This window comes from Brienomyrus brachyistius, unplaced genomic scaffold, assembly GCF_023856365.1.
Source record: "Brienomyrus brachyistius isolate T26 unplaced genomic scaffold, BBRACH_0.4 scaffold44, whole genome shotgun sequence".
NCBI classification, from domain to species: domain Eukaryota; kingdom Metazoa; phylum Chordata; class Actinopteri; order Osteoglossiformes; family Mormyridae; genus Brienomyrus; species Brienomyrus brachyistius.
Window position 1 is genome coordinate 2,409,552 of NW_026042319.1, and position 13,617 is coordinate 2,423,168.

At 55.4% G+C, this 13,617-nt stretch overlaps 1 protein-coding gene across 1 annotated transcript in view; it reads right to left on the reverse strand.

Annotated features, from left to right (window-relative positions):
• The window catches only part of herc2 (HECT and RLD domain containing E3 ubiquitin protein ligase 2), a 42,914-nt gene that overhangs the window by 18,239 nt on the left and 11,058 nt on the right, over positions 1–13,617 (reverse strand). Inside the window, 36 exon segments of the mRNA XM_048999323.1 lie at positions 68–236; positions 322–420; positions 513–655; positions 878–1,145; positions 1,216–1,361; positions 1,543–1,686; positions 2,021–2,159; positions 2,257–2,487; positions 2,635–2,831; positions 2,998–3,145; positions 3,522–3,706; positions 3,864–4,046; positions 4,339–4,531; positions 4,629–4,816; positions 4,945–5,136; positions 5,298–5,449; positions 5,709–5,845; positions 6,216–6,389; positions 7,033–7,169; positions 7,279–7,474; positions 7,674–7,801; positions 8,055–8,187; positions 8,356–8,570; positions 8,695–8,845; positions 8,941–9,044; positions 9,143–9,313; positions 9,470–9,655; positions 9,803–9,958; positions 10,814–10,998; positions 11,107–11,285; positions 11,480–11,604; positions 11,690–11,918; positions 12,000–12,200; positions 12,548–12,741; positions 13,110–13,361; positions 13,445–13,558. Coding sequence (XP_048855280.1) covers positions 68–236; positions 322–420; positions 513–655; positions 878–1,145; positions 1,216–1,361; positions 1,543–1,686; positions 2,021–2,159; positions 2,257–2,487; positions 2,635–2,831; positions 2,998–3,145; positions 3,522–3,706; positions 3,864–4,046; positions 4,339–4,531; positions 4,629–4,816; positions 4,945–5,136; positions 5,298–5,449; positions 5,709–5,845; positions 6,216–6,389; positions 7,033–7,169; positions 7,279–7,474; positions 7,674–7,801; positions 8,055–8,187; positions 8,356–8,570; positions 8,695–8,845; positions 8,941–9,044; positions 9,143–9,313; positions 9,470–9,655; positions 9,803–9,958; positions 10,814–10,998; positions 11,107–11,285; positions 11,480–11,604; positions 11,690–11,918; positions 12,000–12,200; positions 12,548–12,741; positions 13,110–13,361; positions 13,445–13,558 — 6,144 coding nt within the window.

The following is a 13,617-nucleotide window of genomic DNA, read 5'->3' on the forward strand; positions in this document are numbered from 1 at the left end:
GAATTAGTCATTGGCTATAGTGCCTGTCAATCACTCCACATCCCGCCTTCTCACCAGGCCAGCTTACCCAACAGCTCTGTGTGGATGTACCGCACCCAGTAGGTCCCGCCCTTCTGCTGCCAATCACACTGCACGTTCAGGTCATGGAGACGGTCCCGATCCAGCTTAATCACCTTCCCCACGTCGCCCTCATACACCTCCTCATACGTTCTGCAGCACCTGACCATCATGCCCACCTGAAGAGGAAGCCAGCGAGGCGGACATTCAGGTCCCCGTAAACACCGGCAAGGTCAACAGCTCGTTCAGTAAAAAGTTAATTACCTGAATGTTTTCCCGAACATAAACCGCGTAGTCATCGTTGCTCTGGAAATCAGACCTCTTCTTGAATGTCTGGCTCTCCGTTACCACAGCGCCGGGGGGCTGAAACAGGGTCCCTAGTTAATTTCCACAAAAAAAAAAAAAAAAAAAAAAAAAAAGCCATCTCCCCAGCAGGGGGGGGAAGTGACACCCACCACAGGAAAGGCCGTCTCAGATTCGTCCAGCTCCTCCAGTACCTCCTCCTCCGAATACTCGTCAGACACCGTGTCCGCATCCGACACCTCTGTGACGTGGACGTCGGGGTGATCCAGCAGCCAGCTCACCAAGGCCTCCACGCCTGCGATGGTGACATGAGACATGCTTGCGTCAGCTCATGCTGCACTGCACCCAGCCCAGATTCCCTTCTGGGACAATTCGGAACTGGAAATCCACATCTTCTGACCGGAGTTCCAGATTTTACATTAAAAGGCAGAGTGAAACGCAAGCAGCGTCACACATCCCTGCTGTCTCCTTCTTGAAAGGATGGGAGAAAAGCCCCGAACGTCCGGAGCAGACGTACCGGGGGTCCCAGAGGCGCTGCCTGTAGTGCCCGACAAAGACTTGAGAGCAAATTCGATGTTCTTCCGCTGGAAGCCCATCTCCATCAGCTGCACCACCACAGGCACAGGGGGCACCGGCGAGCCCTTATGTTTCTTCTGCTTGGGCGGACGCATATGCTGCACGGTGACTGGGGTGGTGTCCTCGCTGGAGCTGCTCTCCTCTAGCAGTGGAGATGAGGGGTGCGTGGCCTCCACCGCTAGATACTGGCACACAGCGAGGGCGGCGGCCTGCGGGCAGACGAGCCAGTTTCAGCTGGAGTCTGGGCGAGGGTAGCCCCGCCCCCACACGCATTCTCACCTCCAGCTCCTGCTTGTCGAAAATGGCTTTGATGGGAGATGGCTGTGTGGCGGCCGACAGCAGCTGCTGCAGGAGGATGAGGGGGGGTTGAGGCCCCTCCGGGGACAGGTCCCCTGCATCCAAGGGCGATGCCGCCCCCTCGTCCACTAGGAGCACGAGACCAGGCGAGCGTCACACACGCATCCTGGGTAACAACCACCATGCATCCCCTTCCCACCCCCACAGCTGGCTCAGCCATTAATCAGCCGATGAGGCACGGTGCCCCCCCTCCCATGCTGACTGGCCCTCAGGTTTACGCATTAGCATTTTGTGTTTTAAACGACTTACCACCAGGGCTGGGGCCCGACTCCAGGATGGCTGGCTGGGACAGGATCTGCCGCAGCTTGTCCTGGTGGGACAGCAGCGCCCGGGCAGCCTTCAGCACGTACAGCCGCAGCTGCTGAGAGCGCAGCAAGTGCAGGTCCACCTGGTCTGAACAGGGGCGGCACATTACATCATCACCATGGAATGTAAACGTCATGCCTTGCGATATGCCACTAGTAGTTGCTCTCTCACAGATCACTCAGTCATTAGTCCAAGATTCATGCGACACCAACAGCATCCCTGACCAAATCATTTCAAATCATCCCAGCTGAAGACCTGCTTCATTTCTAAGGGCTGCTATGAAGTGTTGGAATGTCGAAATGCTACCCGTGTGCTGATTGGGTTAAGCCACACCGGGGATGACCCTACCCGTGTGCTGATTGGGTTAAGCCACACCGGGGATGACCCTACCCGTGTGCTGATTGGTTTGCTCGAGTAGTACCTGTAAGGCCACGGCTCAGGGGCTTCTTCATACGCTGCTTCTCCAGCTTGCTGCCTGCCAGGTTCACCAGCTGTGCCCAGACGCCCAGCATGGGCTCCGTGAAGGGCAGGTTAGTCACACTGAAGGGCACCACCGGCAGCTAGGGGGCGTAAATGAGCAAGGACATGCCCACAGTCCAGGTCACCACCCACTAAACGTGCAGCGTTCAGTTCCATGGCCACCAGACTGGTACGTACCGGTTTCAGCTGGCTCAGCAGGCACACTCGGCACGTCCTCGTCTCGTGGAACTGCACGGTGATACGGCCCTTGGGCGTTATGCGAGTCACCGTGCCCTCACCGTATTCCTCGTGTACCACCTGGCCGCCCAGACGCAGGCGCCCGTCAATGCCGCCGATCACAGCCAGCACGGCCATCAGGCTGCCCACTGCGGGGGCCTCTGCGTCAGGAAAGTATTCCTCCAGCAGGGCCTGGTCAGGGGGGGATTGGCAGTAAGAGAAGACTGAGTATAGGCACCTGATATACCACTGACTTCACAAATACAATGGATAGAAACTCAAGTGACTTCCTCATGTCTTCCTGAAGGAGCAGTATGACATGGCTGGTCAGTCACCTACCGCCTCCGAGTGCCGACCAGCCATGACGTCGCCGATGCAGCCCAGCTGAGAGTTGATGTAGTCGTTGATCAGGCTGTTCCACTGGCCCAGGGAGTGCAGTGTCCGCAGCACAGCCACGATCTCCTCTGCCAGCGTGCTGCTGTGGGTGGCGGTCAGCGAGGCCTGGGGGCGGGACTTCCTCCTCCGCAGGAAGCCCTCTGCGGCAGACGACAACTTGTGGGACACGCCACAGACCAGCAACAACCATCACCACAAGCTACCAAATGCTGTTGCCCATAAAACAGAAAGCTGGATGAATATTACGCGTTTCCCGGGGGGGGGGGGGGGGGGAGAAATGGACCCAAGCAACCCTGCTCATCCCACCTCTCAGCAAGGGCAGGTCAGAGGAGCAGGTGCTCAGCAGGCTGCCCAGGAAGCCAAAGAGCTTCTCCACCAGGAGCTTCATGTCCTGTGAGCGCTCCGCCTTCTCCCAGGAAGGTAGCACTGCCTGCAGGAGCCGGAGGGCCAGGATCTGCAGGGGAGGAGGAGAAGCCGTGGTCCAGATGGGAAGAACTTAACGGGACTAATCTGGACTTTTCCAAAGCAGTAGGATATTTATAAAGACAAAGAGAAAACTAAACTGTCGATAAGGCCTGCTAAATTTGGGAAATAAAAATATAAAAAAAAAAAAAAAAAACTCATAAGAAATGCTACATGATCAAGAAAACATCCAAGGACACCAAAACCTGACCGAGGTATGCATCAGACTAAACATGCCCAATGGCTGACAGCCTGCGGTGACTGACAGTGCGGGGGCCCAATGGCTGACAGCCTGCGGTGACTGACAGTGCGGGGGCCCAATGGCTGACAGCCTGCGGTGACTAACGGCATGGGACCCAGCCTCTCACCTGCCTCTGTAGTGTGCCAGCAGTGAAGGACTGGTGACCCTCCACGATCTTGAGGAGCAGGCTAATCCAGGCCGAGGTACTGAGAGCACTGCACATGTGGGGCATGAGGGCGACGCTGCGAATGAAACCCAGCGTGCACCAGCTGCGGTGCTGCTCCCGCAACACCTGCCTGTGGGTGGAGCAGCCTGGGAGGCGGGGCAGAGGGCCCAAGAGGACAGCTTTAGAGGAACAAAAATCGAACAAATTCCTCATTTGCGCAGTGCATGCAACTTCAGCGTGTGACCTTGCTGGACTGTCTCACCCCAGAGGAGACCACTCCCCAAAGCTAATGCAGGAACTGACCCGTCTTGTCGCCGGCCCCACTCTCCACCAACATCCGGAGCAGGCCGCACAGCGTCCGCATGGCCTCCATCTGCATGACCTCGGCGTGGATGCCGGCCGATAGCGCCAGGGTCTTCAGCAGGTTCACCGTGCTGGTCAGCATCAGGGCTGTGGGGTGTGCGCTTTTCTCCACCGGCTCTCCTTCTGACACACACGTTTGCATTTGTATCTTTGTGGGCACCATCCATTCATTTCTATGGGAGAAAACTTTAATCCCAACAATGATGGCCTTAACCCTAACCAGCCACGAGTAACCAAAAAAAACAAGACTTTTGGCGTTTAGTTTTGATTGCAGTCACAGATTTTTATTAAAATTGAGGTTATCCAAATGGGGACCTAAAAAATGTCCGAGACATTTTACCGGAAACAAACAGGGCTAAGAGGCTGGAGGCCGCTGTGGACCCCACACGCGCTGCGAGCAGCCGGCAGTGCTCACCGGTGTCGTCCTCCGTGTCCGAGTCCTCCGTGGTGGTCGGCACAGCCGGTGGAGGCTCTGCCAGCTTCAGGTCATACTTGCCCTCCTTGCCCATCCTGTAGGAGTTGGTACTGCTGGTGTCCCACTGCACCCTGATCCAGCCATCCTCGCCCAGCTCGCCGATCACACGGCCCAGAGCCGGGGCCGGCCCATCCTGTAGGGGGCGGCCGCGTGGCAGAGTGTCACTCAGAGTAGCCACAGCGCCCCCGCCTGGAGCTTCAGCAGCATGACGCCACGCTGGCCCGTCTCACCTGATCTCCCCACTTCCAGTCCAAGCCCCTCATCACCCGTGTGCCGATCTTCATCATGGCCGCCAGTTCCGGCCCGGAGGCTGGCAGGGGGACTGGCGCTGCCTCTTTGCGGGACTCCTCCAGCACCGTGGCCGAGCCGCCGTGGGTGGCAGAGCCCGGGTCCTCCTCTGTGTTGTCCGTGCTGGGACCTGAGCAGAAAGCAGCACCAAGCAGTTGGGTTCGGGTTCGCACAGCAGCTAAAGCGGCGACCTTCAGTGACTTGAATGGGACGCGGATGCACTAAGCAACCAGACAGCTGGAGCAGAATGGCACTCACCGATGAGACGGAGGATGCTCTGGCTGAGAGCCAGCATGCCCGAGTTGAGCAGGAGGCTCAGGCTGTTGGCACTGTGCTTGAGGGACAGCATGTTGAGCATGGCCAGCAGAAAGCGGGCCTGTGGGATGGTGCCCAGGCTGGGGCCTGCCGGGTTCTCATTGGTGATAGTTTGCAGGGGCACAGGCTGAATGCCTGAAAAGCAACAAGGGGCCAGGGGGGGGTCATGAGAGCCGGGTTGCGGGACCAGGTCACTGATCCCAGGCAGCCTTCGAATCAGAGGAATTAGCCAATTTAATAAACACTGACAGGCAGAGGCAGGACCCACAGCACGCCGGGGCAAACCGGACGCTCACCAAGCTCCTTAAACCTGACGCTGGCATCCAGCAGGATGGCCCGCACGTTCTGGATGGCCCAGGAGTACAGCTTGCCGAAGGTGACCTCCAGCAGCATGCGGTTAAAAGGCGGAATGAGGTCCACATCCTTCAGGCAGTCGGACAGTGGCTTCCTATGGATGTGTAACAGGAAGAGCACTGAAGGCTTTCAGACTTGCAGAGCCCCCAGATTCACACCACCCAGAGGTGTGAGACACAAAACAGGACAGGCAGAACTGGGCCAAGAATAGACCCAGCAACCGGAACATAGTTCCAGACAAAAGCATGGGTACTAGATATTTAGGAGAGTGGAGATTAAACGTTAAAAGCTCAAGCAAGCTAGAACCAAGCGCTCGGCCATGTGGGGAGAGTGTGATGGCCGCACGGACGTACCCAATGTTGGTCCCTTCAAGGATGAGTCTCTGCCACCCACACAGCATGGCGTACTGCACCGACGGCAGCAAGAAGCTCTTAGATGCCAGCTTCAGCATGGTGTCTATGCCCTCCAGCCTCACCTCTGCTCGCTCCAGCTGTGCAACCACACCACTACCATCATCATCCTCCTCCCCCGTCACCAACACCATCCTCCATTATTGCCATCATCTCTCCCAGGAAACCTGACAGCTACTGAATGCTTTATTACTTTCAAAGCTGAAAATTTTATCCATGCATAGTTATTTTATATATTATGGAGAATTTGGTGGGGGGGGGGGTCCCTGTGAAGTTGGGGTTAGAGGCCTCTACCGAGAATGTGGGTGGTTACATTTTTGGTGTCATTTTATTTTTAAAAATTGATTCTCATTTTTCCTCATGTGCTTAATTACTTTTGTGTTGTCAGTAAAGCAGTGTGATAACAGTGCTATATAAATACAGATCGAGTTACAGCCTCACAGCTCCGACCTGTTTAAGGAGACACTTCCGCATCTTCTCCACATCCAGTGGCTCCTCCTTAAGTGCAAACTCCACAATGGTGGTCATGAGGCTGGACTGTGGAGGTGGGCCCTGGACGCTGTGCTTCAGCCAGCGGTACCTGTGCACGCTGGCCACCGTGCTCAGGAGCGGCTGCCACCTGTCCTGCTGCAAGCGTGGGGGAGGGGGTCAAAGGTCACAAAGCAGTTATACACACAGGGGACTGAGGGCTACCTCTCGCGACAGCTAAAGGCCGAGTTATACTCCTGCACCGAGCCCTAGGCATAGCCTGTAGTGTAGGCTGACATGCCACCCCCCCTCCAAACCATAACTATGTATTGTGTCGACAGACCTTGTCGATCACCGATTGGTCCATTTGGCAAATACAGGGCTGCAGTGCTTTCCACAGACCTCACAAAATTACTCAGGATACTACAGGTGACTGTTCTGCAGAAGCTGGGGCTCACACTGGCAACCTCCCAGTCAAAGACACCGAGGGAGAGCCCGCTGAACACAAGAACAGAAATTTACAAAACGAGAGGAGGCCATGCGGTTGTTAAAATCTTATCTAGCTCTGATTTAAAGGAACCCATAGTTTTAGCTTGCGCTACACTAGCAGGAAGACCATCCCACACTAACTACACGTTGTGTAAAGTGCTTCCTCAAATTCAGTTTAAAATGTTCTCCCGCTAATTTCCACAAACTGAGCGACACTGCTGGATTACATAGTGATGCATGATAAACCGGCAAAGGAGACAAAAAAAAAAAAAAAAAAAAAAAAAAAAAAAAACCCCAAATGATCAATGACCTTGGGGGACTTAGCCTGGGGAGGCTTCTTGTCCACCAGAGCGGCACTGCTGGGAAGCACACAGGGCTCCTCCCCACTGGTCTCGTCATTGTCCAGTTTAGAATCTTCCAAGTCAACGGAGTCAGTCTTCTTAGGCACTGAGGAAGACACAGGTGGGTCACCACCACCACAAAGCCCCATCTGGCCGCCTCAGTCTCTGGGACATGCTGATGGCCACTGCCCCCCGCCACAGGACCCCACACCCACCTCTCTTCTTGCGCCGGTCCCGGATGAGCTTCCGCGTGATGGTCTTCCAGCGCGGCTGCGAGCTCAGCAGCTTCAGCTTGGACACGATAGACAGGTCGCTGCTGACCGCCGGCCGCAGCTCGTTGAACAGGAAGCGCAGGCGCTCCACCACAGGAGCGCACACCTCCTTGTAGGAGCGACCCTGCTCTTGGTGCGTCTGCCAGCGTGTGTGTGGGGAGGGGGGGGTGTTCAGCAAGTAACCATGGCAACACCACTACTGCCACTGCTCTTTAACAACGAGAATCACTTAACTACGTAAAAGACAGACAAGTCACATTTGTGCAGGTTTCCCCCCCTAAACATTAAAAAAAAATCAAAGCATTCTTGGCCAGCTGAATAAAAAGGCAAATGTCTACCTTTATCAGGGAGCACTTTGCCTGGTAGACCATGCGACACACGTCAATCACTGACTTGGGAAAAGACTTCTGCTTCCCTTGGTCCACACCCAAGGCACACTGGTTGACGAGTGAGAGGGCAACATGACCTGGGGGGGGGGGGGAAGACAGCTGCTTGTGGGATTCACGCTAAATAGATCTGATCACCACAGACGCATTTCCAAGGGTGGGCATGACGACAAACACAGCTGCTCAACAACACGGACTTAAACATTAAACCGGACACATCCCTCATCGTCCGACAAAACAAAGCGCCTCACATAAGACACTCTGCCCATTCACGGTAACACTAGCTTGGGCAGATGTCCCAGAATGCTCTGCAACACGGGAGGATGGGGTTACCCAGATCCTGGTGTTTGAGAAGGCAGCAGAGGAGCAGGCGGCCCACTTCCTCCACGGGGTGTTCCGGGGGGAAGACGATGGGGGTGATGAGGTGGTGCTGCTTACAGCAGCGCTCGATTTGGCACAGAAAATCCTGCGGGCGTCAAAAAAGGGAGAGTGAGGAGCTCAGGTTCCCATCTCAAACAGCAACTGGCAGCCCCTGATAAACATCCCATAATTCATTCCGCTGACATCATACTCTGGGAGAAGGGATGTCATGTGATCCCCGAGCTCCTTATCAAACCCGGCTCCGGGGTCTAACCTTCACGGTGTGGTCCTGGAGGTTGTTGTCGGCGATGGCCTGGAGGAAGGGCTGGGAATGGTCGCTCAAGGTCAGCCGCCGGGAATAAAGCCGGGACTTGTCGGGTGTGGTTGTCCCCGGTGAGCTGCAGTGGTCCTCGTCCTTCTCCTCGTTGTAGTTGTAGTGGATCTGACTGGTCTGCAGGCCCCCGGAGAAAATCGAGGACCGCAACCATTCTGAGACACAGATGAACAGTCATCAAGCACATTCAAAACATGCAGTTGAAAAGTTCTGCCCAGACCCCAACCTTCACGATAACGGGCCATCGGCAAAGCCACGAGGTCCGGCTTCCACACTCACTGGCACATTCAATCTCCATGGGCGAGAGAGGCGTGCTCATGGCAAGGTAGGAAGCGTGGAGGCCCAGGAGAAGACCCAGGTTCCTCTCTGTGTCGATCAGGGGTGAGGAGAGGCTGCTCAGGTCAGGCGTGGTCACCGTCTCCTGGTTGGGCTATGGTGGGGGTGGGACACAAGTCAGACAGCAGATCAGAGAAGAAGCACATTGTTGGGCTCAGATAAGGCTTTAGGTGGACAGCTTCGGCATACTTCTATGTACTGGCCGACACAGAAGGCCTGCATGGACTCCCGGGTGTCCTCAAACTGCAGGGCGGCTTCCAGGGCAACAACTGGATCTTCTCCAGCAAACTGGGCTAAAAGGTGGAACAAACCCAGTCAACGTTGGACTGTGAATCAAACACAATTCTTCACAGCCAAAAATAAGCAAGTGACACAATTTTGCAGAACCTACCAAGGACGCTGCTCCCAGTGAGGCTCTGGGCCTGAAAGTCCTTGATATCGTAGACCTTGCCGTCGATGACTGTCCAGAAGCCACCGTCCTTGTTGTGGTTTTCTAGATCACCCTTGCGGATGAGGGACACCTCTTCGTTGTTCCTACAGCTTTGGCCTTTGAAGAAGGAGCCTGGTTTGGCAGAGCACCAGATATCAGCACACTTAAGATACTACAGTCTCAAGGTTAACAATGGCGGTAAAATGTGATCATGACTGCAAATGTGAACATGCACTTCTCAAGCTAGCTTCACCGAACAGCCACAGTTCCCACTACCCAGAATTTTACCCATAATGCCTGGCCAGGCCAAGTCTTCATTGTCGTCTCTGTCGTGGCCAGGGGCCAAGTGGTTGAAGCGGTCCAGGTGCTCCAGCAGGCTGGCCAGTAGAGGGATGGAACCGGTCTCCTGCATGAGGCCAGTGTCGATGGCGAGCAGCAGTATGATGGATACCACCAGCTCTGGAAGCAGAACCCCTAGGAGAAAAAGAGCAGAGATCTGCACAACCCATCACCCTGCCTAATCCTTCACCTTTAGTGCAATAAAAAATGGCGGCCAAGAGCCACGTTTCCGGGCTCCAGCTGACAGACAAATGCAGTTTGAGGCTGAGAGAGCAGAGGTACCGGTGAGGTCGCCCTCAATGACACGGGACACCTCGGCAAAATGGCGGTGCCCCGTGAAGGCGATGCTGGTCGCCACAGGCAGGATGTCGCCGATGTGAGTACAAAGCAGGGCAATGTACTTCTTCAGCAATGACCCCACCCCCAGGAGCTCAGGATCTGGGAGGAGAACACACACACACACAAACTGTTTTGGTTCCCTCAATGCAAATTAAGGCAGTAAATCACTCACAAAAGCAGTCTGGAAAAACCAGACCAGGTGTTTGATCAACTGCATAAACAATCATTTTTGCATTTTAAAAGGCTTTACATAATCTATGATTCTGGAAAGATTGCATACAGCTTTTTCATTTTTATTCTAGACATAACTAAACTAGTGAAACACAAAAACATTTCAGGTCCCTCTGTTTGAACTGGGCAAACAGCTCCCTTAAAACCTTGAGCTAAAATTCCCTTTCTTCAGCAAACACAAAGACATTCAATACATTTACAGCTGCTCGTTCCCAGGGGCTGTTGGAGACACTAGAATGATATGGATTAAAATGGCTGCAGGGCAGATTGTCCAGCACAAAAAAAAGGTTTGAAGGATGAAATAGTTCCCGCTTGCTGCCAGAAGCCTTTGATTGAACAGCAGCGGCAGCCAGCCAGCAACCCCCCCCTCCAACAGAGCCCGGCCCGTTTCAGGGCAGGTTTGAAGACTCCTAAGAGGAACTGCACTGACTAAGTAAAATGAAGGAGAACAGGTACGTCGGAATGCGTCTCTGCTCATCCCATCTTGTTTTCCCTTTGAAGACACAGAGTGAGAGCAATACTTGGGGTCACAGCAGCATTTTTCAGGGAATTATGGACTTTAGCCACATTTTGGACAGGCCCCTTGAGCAATCTGCTGAGCAGGAGATCTGAATCGCCGTCCTCCCAATCACGGGCACGGAGATGGAACCCGCTGAGCCACATGCCGAGTGACAGGAGGGATTCACTCCAGCCATCGCTCACATGGGCAGCAGCATGACTCACCGTAGCCGGTGGCGAGTTCGGCCCGGTCGAGGCCTATGTACAGCTTGCTGACCAGCAGCCGCTGGAAGCGGAGCAGCAGGTCCAGGGGGGCCGAGCGCTCCTTGCTGACGTGGTCGGTCTCCATGCAGCTGGAGATGCGCCGCGCCACGTCCTTCAATCGGGCCACTGTCTGCGAGGCGATGTTCCTGCATGGGAGAAACGACAGCGTGGGCGTGCTGGAGGACGGAATCCCGTAAGGATGCCCCTCAGAGGGTGGGGGTGTGGCCCGCCGCCTCGCTCCCTTGCACACTTACCTGAGCAGCTGCTGCACCAGCTGCACCAGGGGCAAGGTCTGCTTCCCTGCAGACTCGTAGATGCCCGTGTTGATGAGGTCTTTGTCTAGGGGAGTCCTGCTCCGGTGCAGCGTGGACGCATTGGCCTCCTGCTCATCGATCTCCTTTTCTTTCTGCGCCTCCTTTTTGGCCTCGATGTCCTACAGGGCCAGAGAGACATTGCCGAGCCATCATTATCTTACCGGCATCCAACACAACGTTGTAACCCTCTTGGGAGGGGGGACAAATATCAGCGAGGGTGAACCAAGTCAAAAATAGTCCAGAGTCCTACAGTTACTCCATCCAGACCTTAAGCCCAGGTTTGCTATGAGAAGCAAACATTTAAGATGCCCACCTGTATCTCGGCTGTGATGGCGGCGTTGAGGGCAGACTCCAAGCCTCCGTCGGCCATTAGACTGCTCACCAGCAGGTCTATCATGAAGCGGCGGCCGGGACTGACAGCCATCTCGTTCCCCGACACTAAAAATCGCAGAGGGGAGCAATCAATGGGCGGAGCTTCAGAGATGGCTCACCGATTGGTGGGGACGGTAGGCTGATGGCTCACCCGAGTTGGGCAGCAGTGAGGACAGCGCGCGGGCCCTCTCCTCGGCGGTGGGCAACAGCACAGACCAGCCACTCTGCAACACGGCCTGAGCAGCGGTCTGCACCGTGCAGAGCACCCCCGCATTGCTGGCCAGGGTCACCACAGCCTGCTTCAGGCTGCCCAGCAGTGCCCCCCCGGGACCCAGGCCGAGCTCCTCCGGGTCCACCTGGTTACTGATGGCGGAGTGGAGCTGCGGGTGGGAAGTGGCCATTAGGGGCGCCAAGGCAGGGAGCCACTTGAGCCAGTGGTGGGCAGGGGGGTGGGAATGTACCTGGAGCTTCAGCAGATTCAGTGTGGCCACCACCATACACTCCTTCTCTTGTGGGGGGGGCCAGTCAGAGCTGCCATCCATGCCCTCGCTGACCTGCCGTAAGAGCAGGTCCAACTGCTCGAAGGTCATGGGGCACACATCCACCACAAAGGGCACCCGCAGCCCCACAGACCAGTCCGAACAGGAGGACCAGGTGAAGTTCTGCAGGGATGGGGCGCAAAGCCAGGGCGGGGACATACGGAAGAGCCAGAGTGACAATAATTACATAAGCATCCTTCTCAAAATAGCACTCTTACATAACTTGTCTCGACTTGTGTTCGGGGAGACATTTATAAAACATGCAATTAACACATCATGCACACATTTTAAACATTGTTGAAGGGGAGCATCTGGAGTTTAAGGCCCATTCCACAGATTCATACCCCTGAGCCATGGAGGCTGTTACAATCAACTGCACTCAATCACATCCCCATAGAGGGAGGTGTCCCCAAAGAGGCAAGGCTAGCCAGGCTCAGCCCCAAGCCAGCTGGCCAGCCGCAGGGACCTACCTGAGCAGGGCCGCACGCGATGCCTACAATGTTCTTGGAGCTGAAGCCTGGCAGGGCCTTGGGCTGCTTCTTGTTGGAGAAGAGAGTGTCGAAGTGCTGCTGCTTGTCGTTGCTGCCCCAGCTGTGCACCTCACCCTCGTCCGTGAGAGCCAGGCAGTGCGTGGAGCCCACCGCGATGTCAACCACCTTCTTTCCTGCATGCCGGCGGTGAGAAATCCACGTCATCCGAATGAAAAAAAAAAATAATAATCACTTTTACTGCACGTATACAGAAACACCCCAGAAAATCAAAACTTATGTGGCTACATTTACCCGAAAATCCCACACCGCCTTCTGGTAACACGTGCATACAAGGTGTACGGCTTAGCCGAAAATTCTGAAATCACACCTGAATCTTCAAACTGCTAATCTTCACCCACAGTGTATAGATATCCAGACTTACATAACACTCATACCCTTGGCTGGAGATTAATTCCCATTAATCTTTCGGCCACAGCCCTCAGCACTGATGCCAGACAGCACGCTGGTTAATCAGTGCAGGATCTCGCAGACACGCACTCACCCTGCAAGGTGTCCAGCAGCTTGGGGTAGCGGACGTGCTCGTCCGTGCCGTGGCCCAGCCGCTGGTTGTCCCCCTTCCCCCAGGTGTACACCTGGCCCTCTTTGGTCAGCGCCATGGAGAACTGACTCCCACAGCACACCTTGACGATGTCCAGGTCCTGCAGCTTCTCCACCGGCTTGGGTGTCTTGCAGCCGTCGCTGCCACCACGACCCAGCTTGCCGTAGTCGCCATCTCCCCATGACCACACCTGGCCTGAGGGTGGGGGTGTGTTAGGTGTGGAGGTGAGGGGAGGCCGGCTCCACCTGAAGTCACAGGCCCCGGGGGGGCCTACCTACCATTCTCAGTGACAGCCAGGGTCTGTGCATCGCCACTCCCACAGGCCACATCCAGCACCTTCAGGCCCTTCAGCCCCGTCACCAGCATTGGGGTAGTCTGGTCCTCGCTAGACCCTGCAAGCCAAAAGGGAAGCTCACTCACCAACTGCCAATAAACCTCTCCATTTCATCAC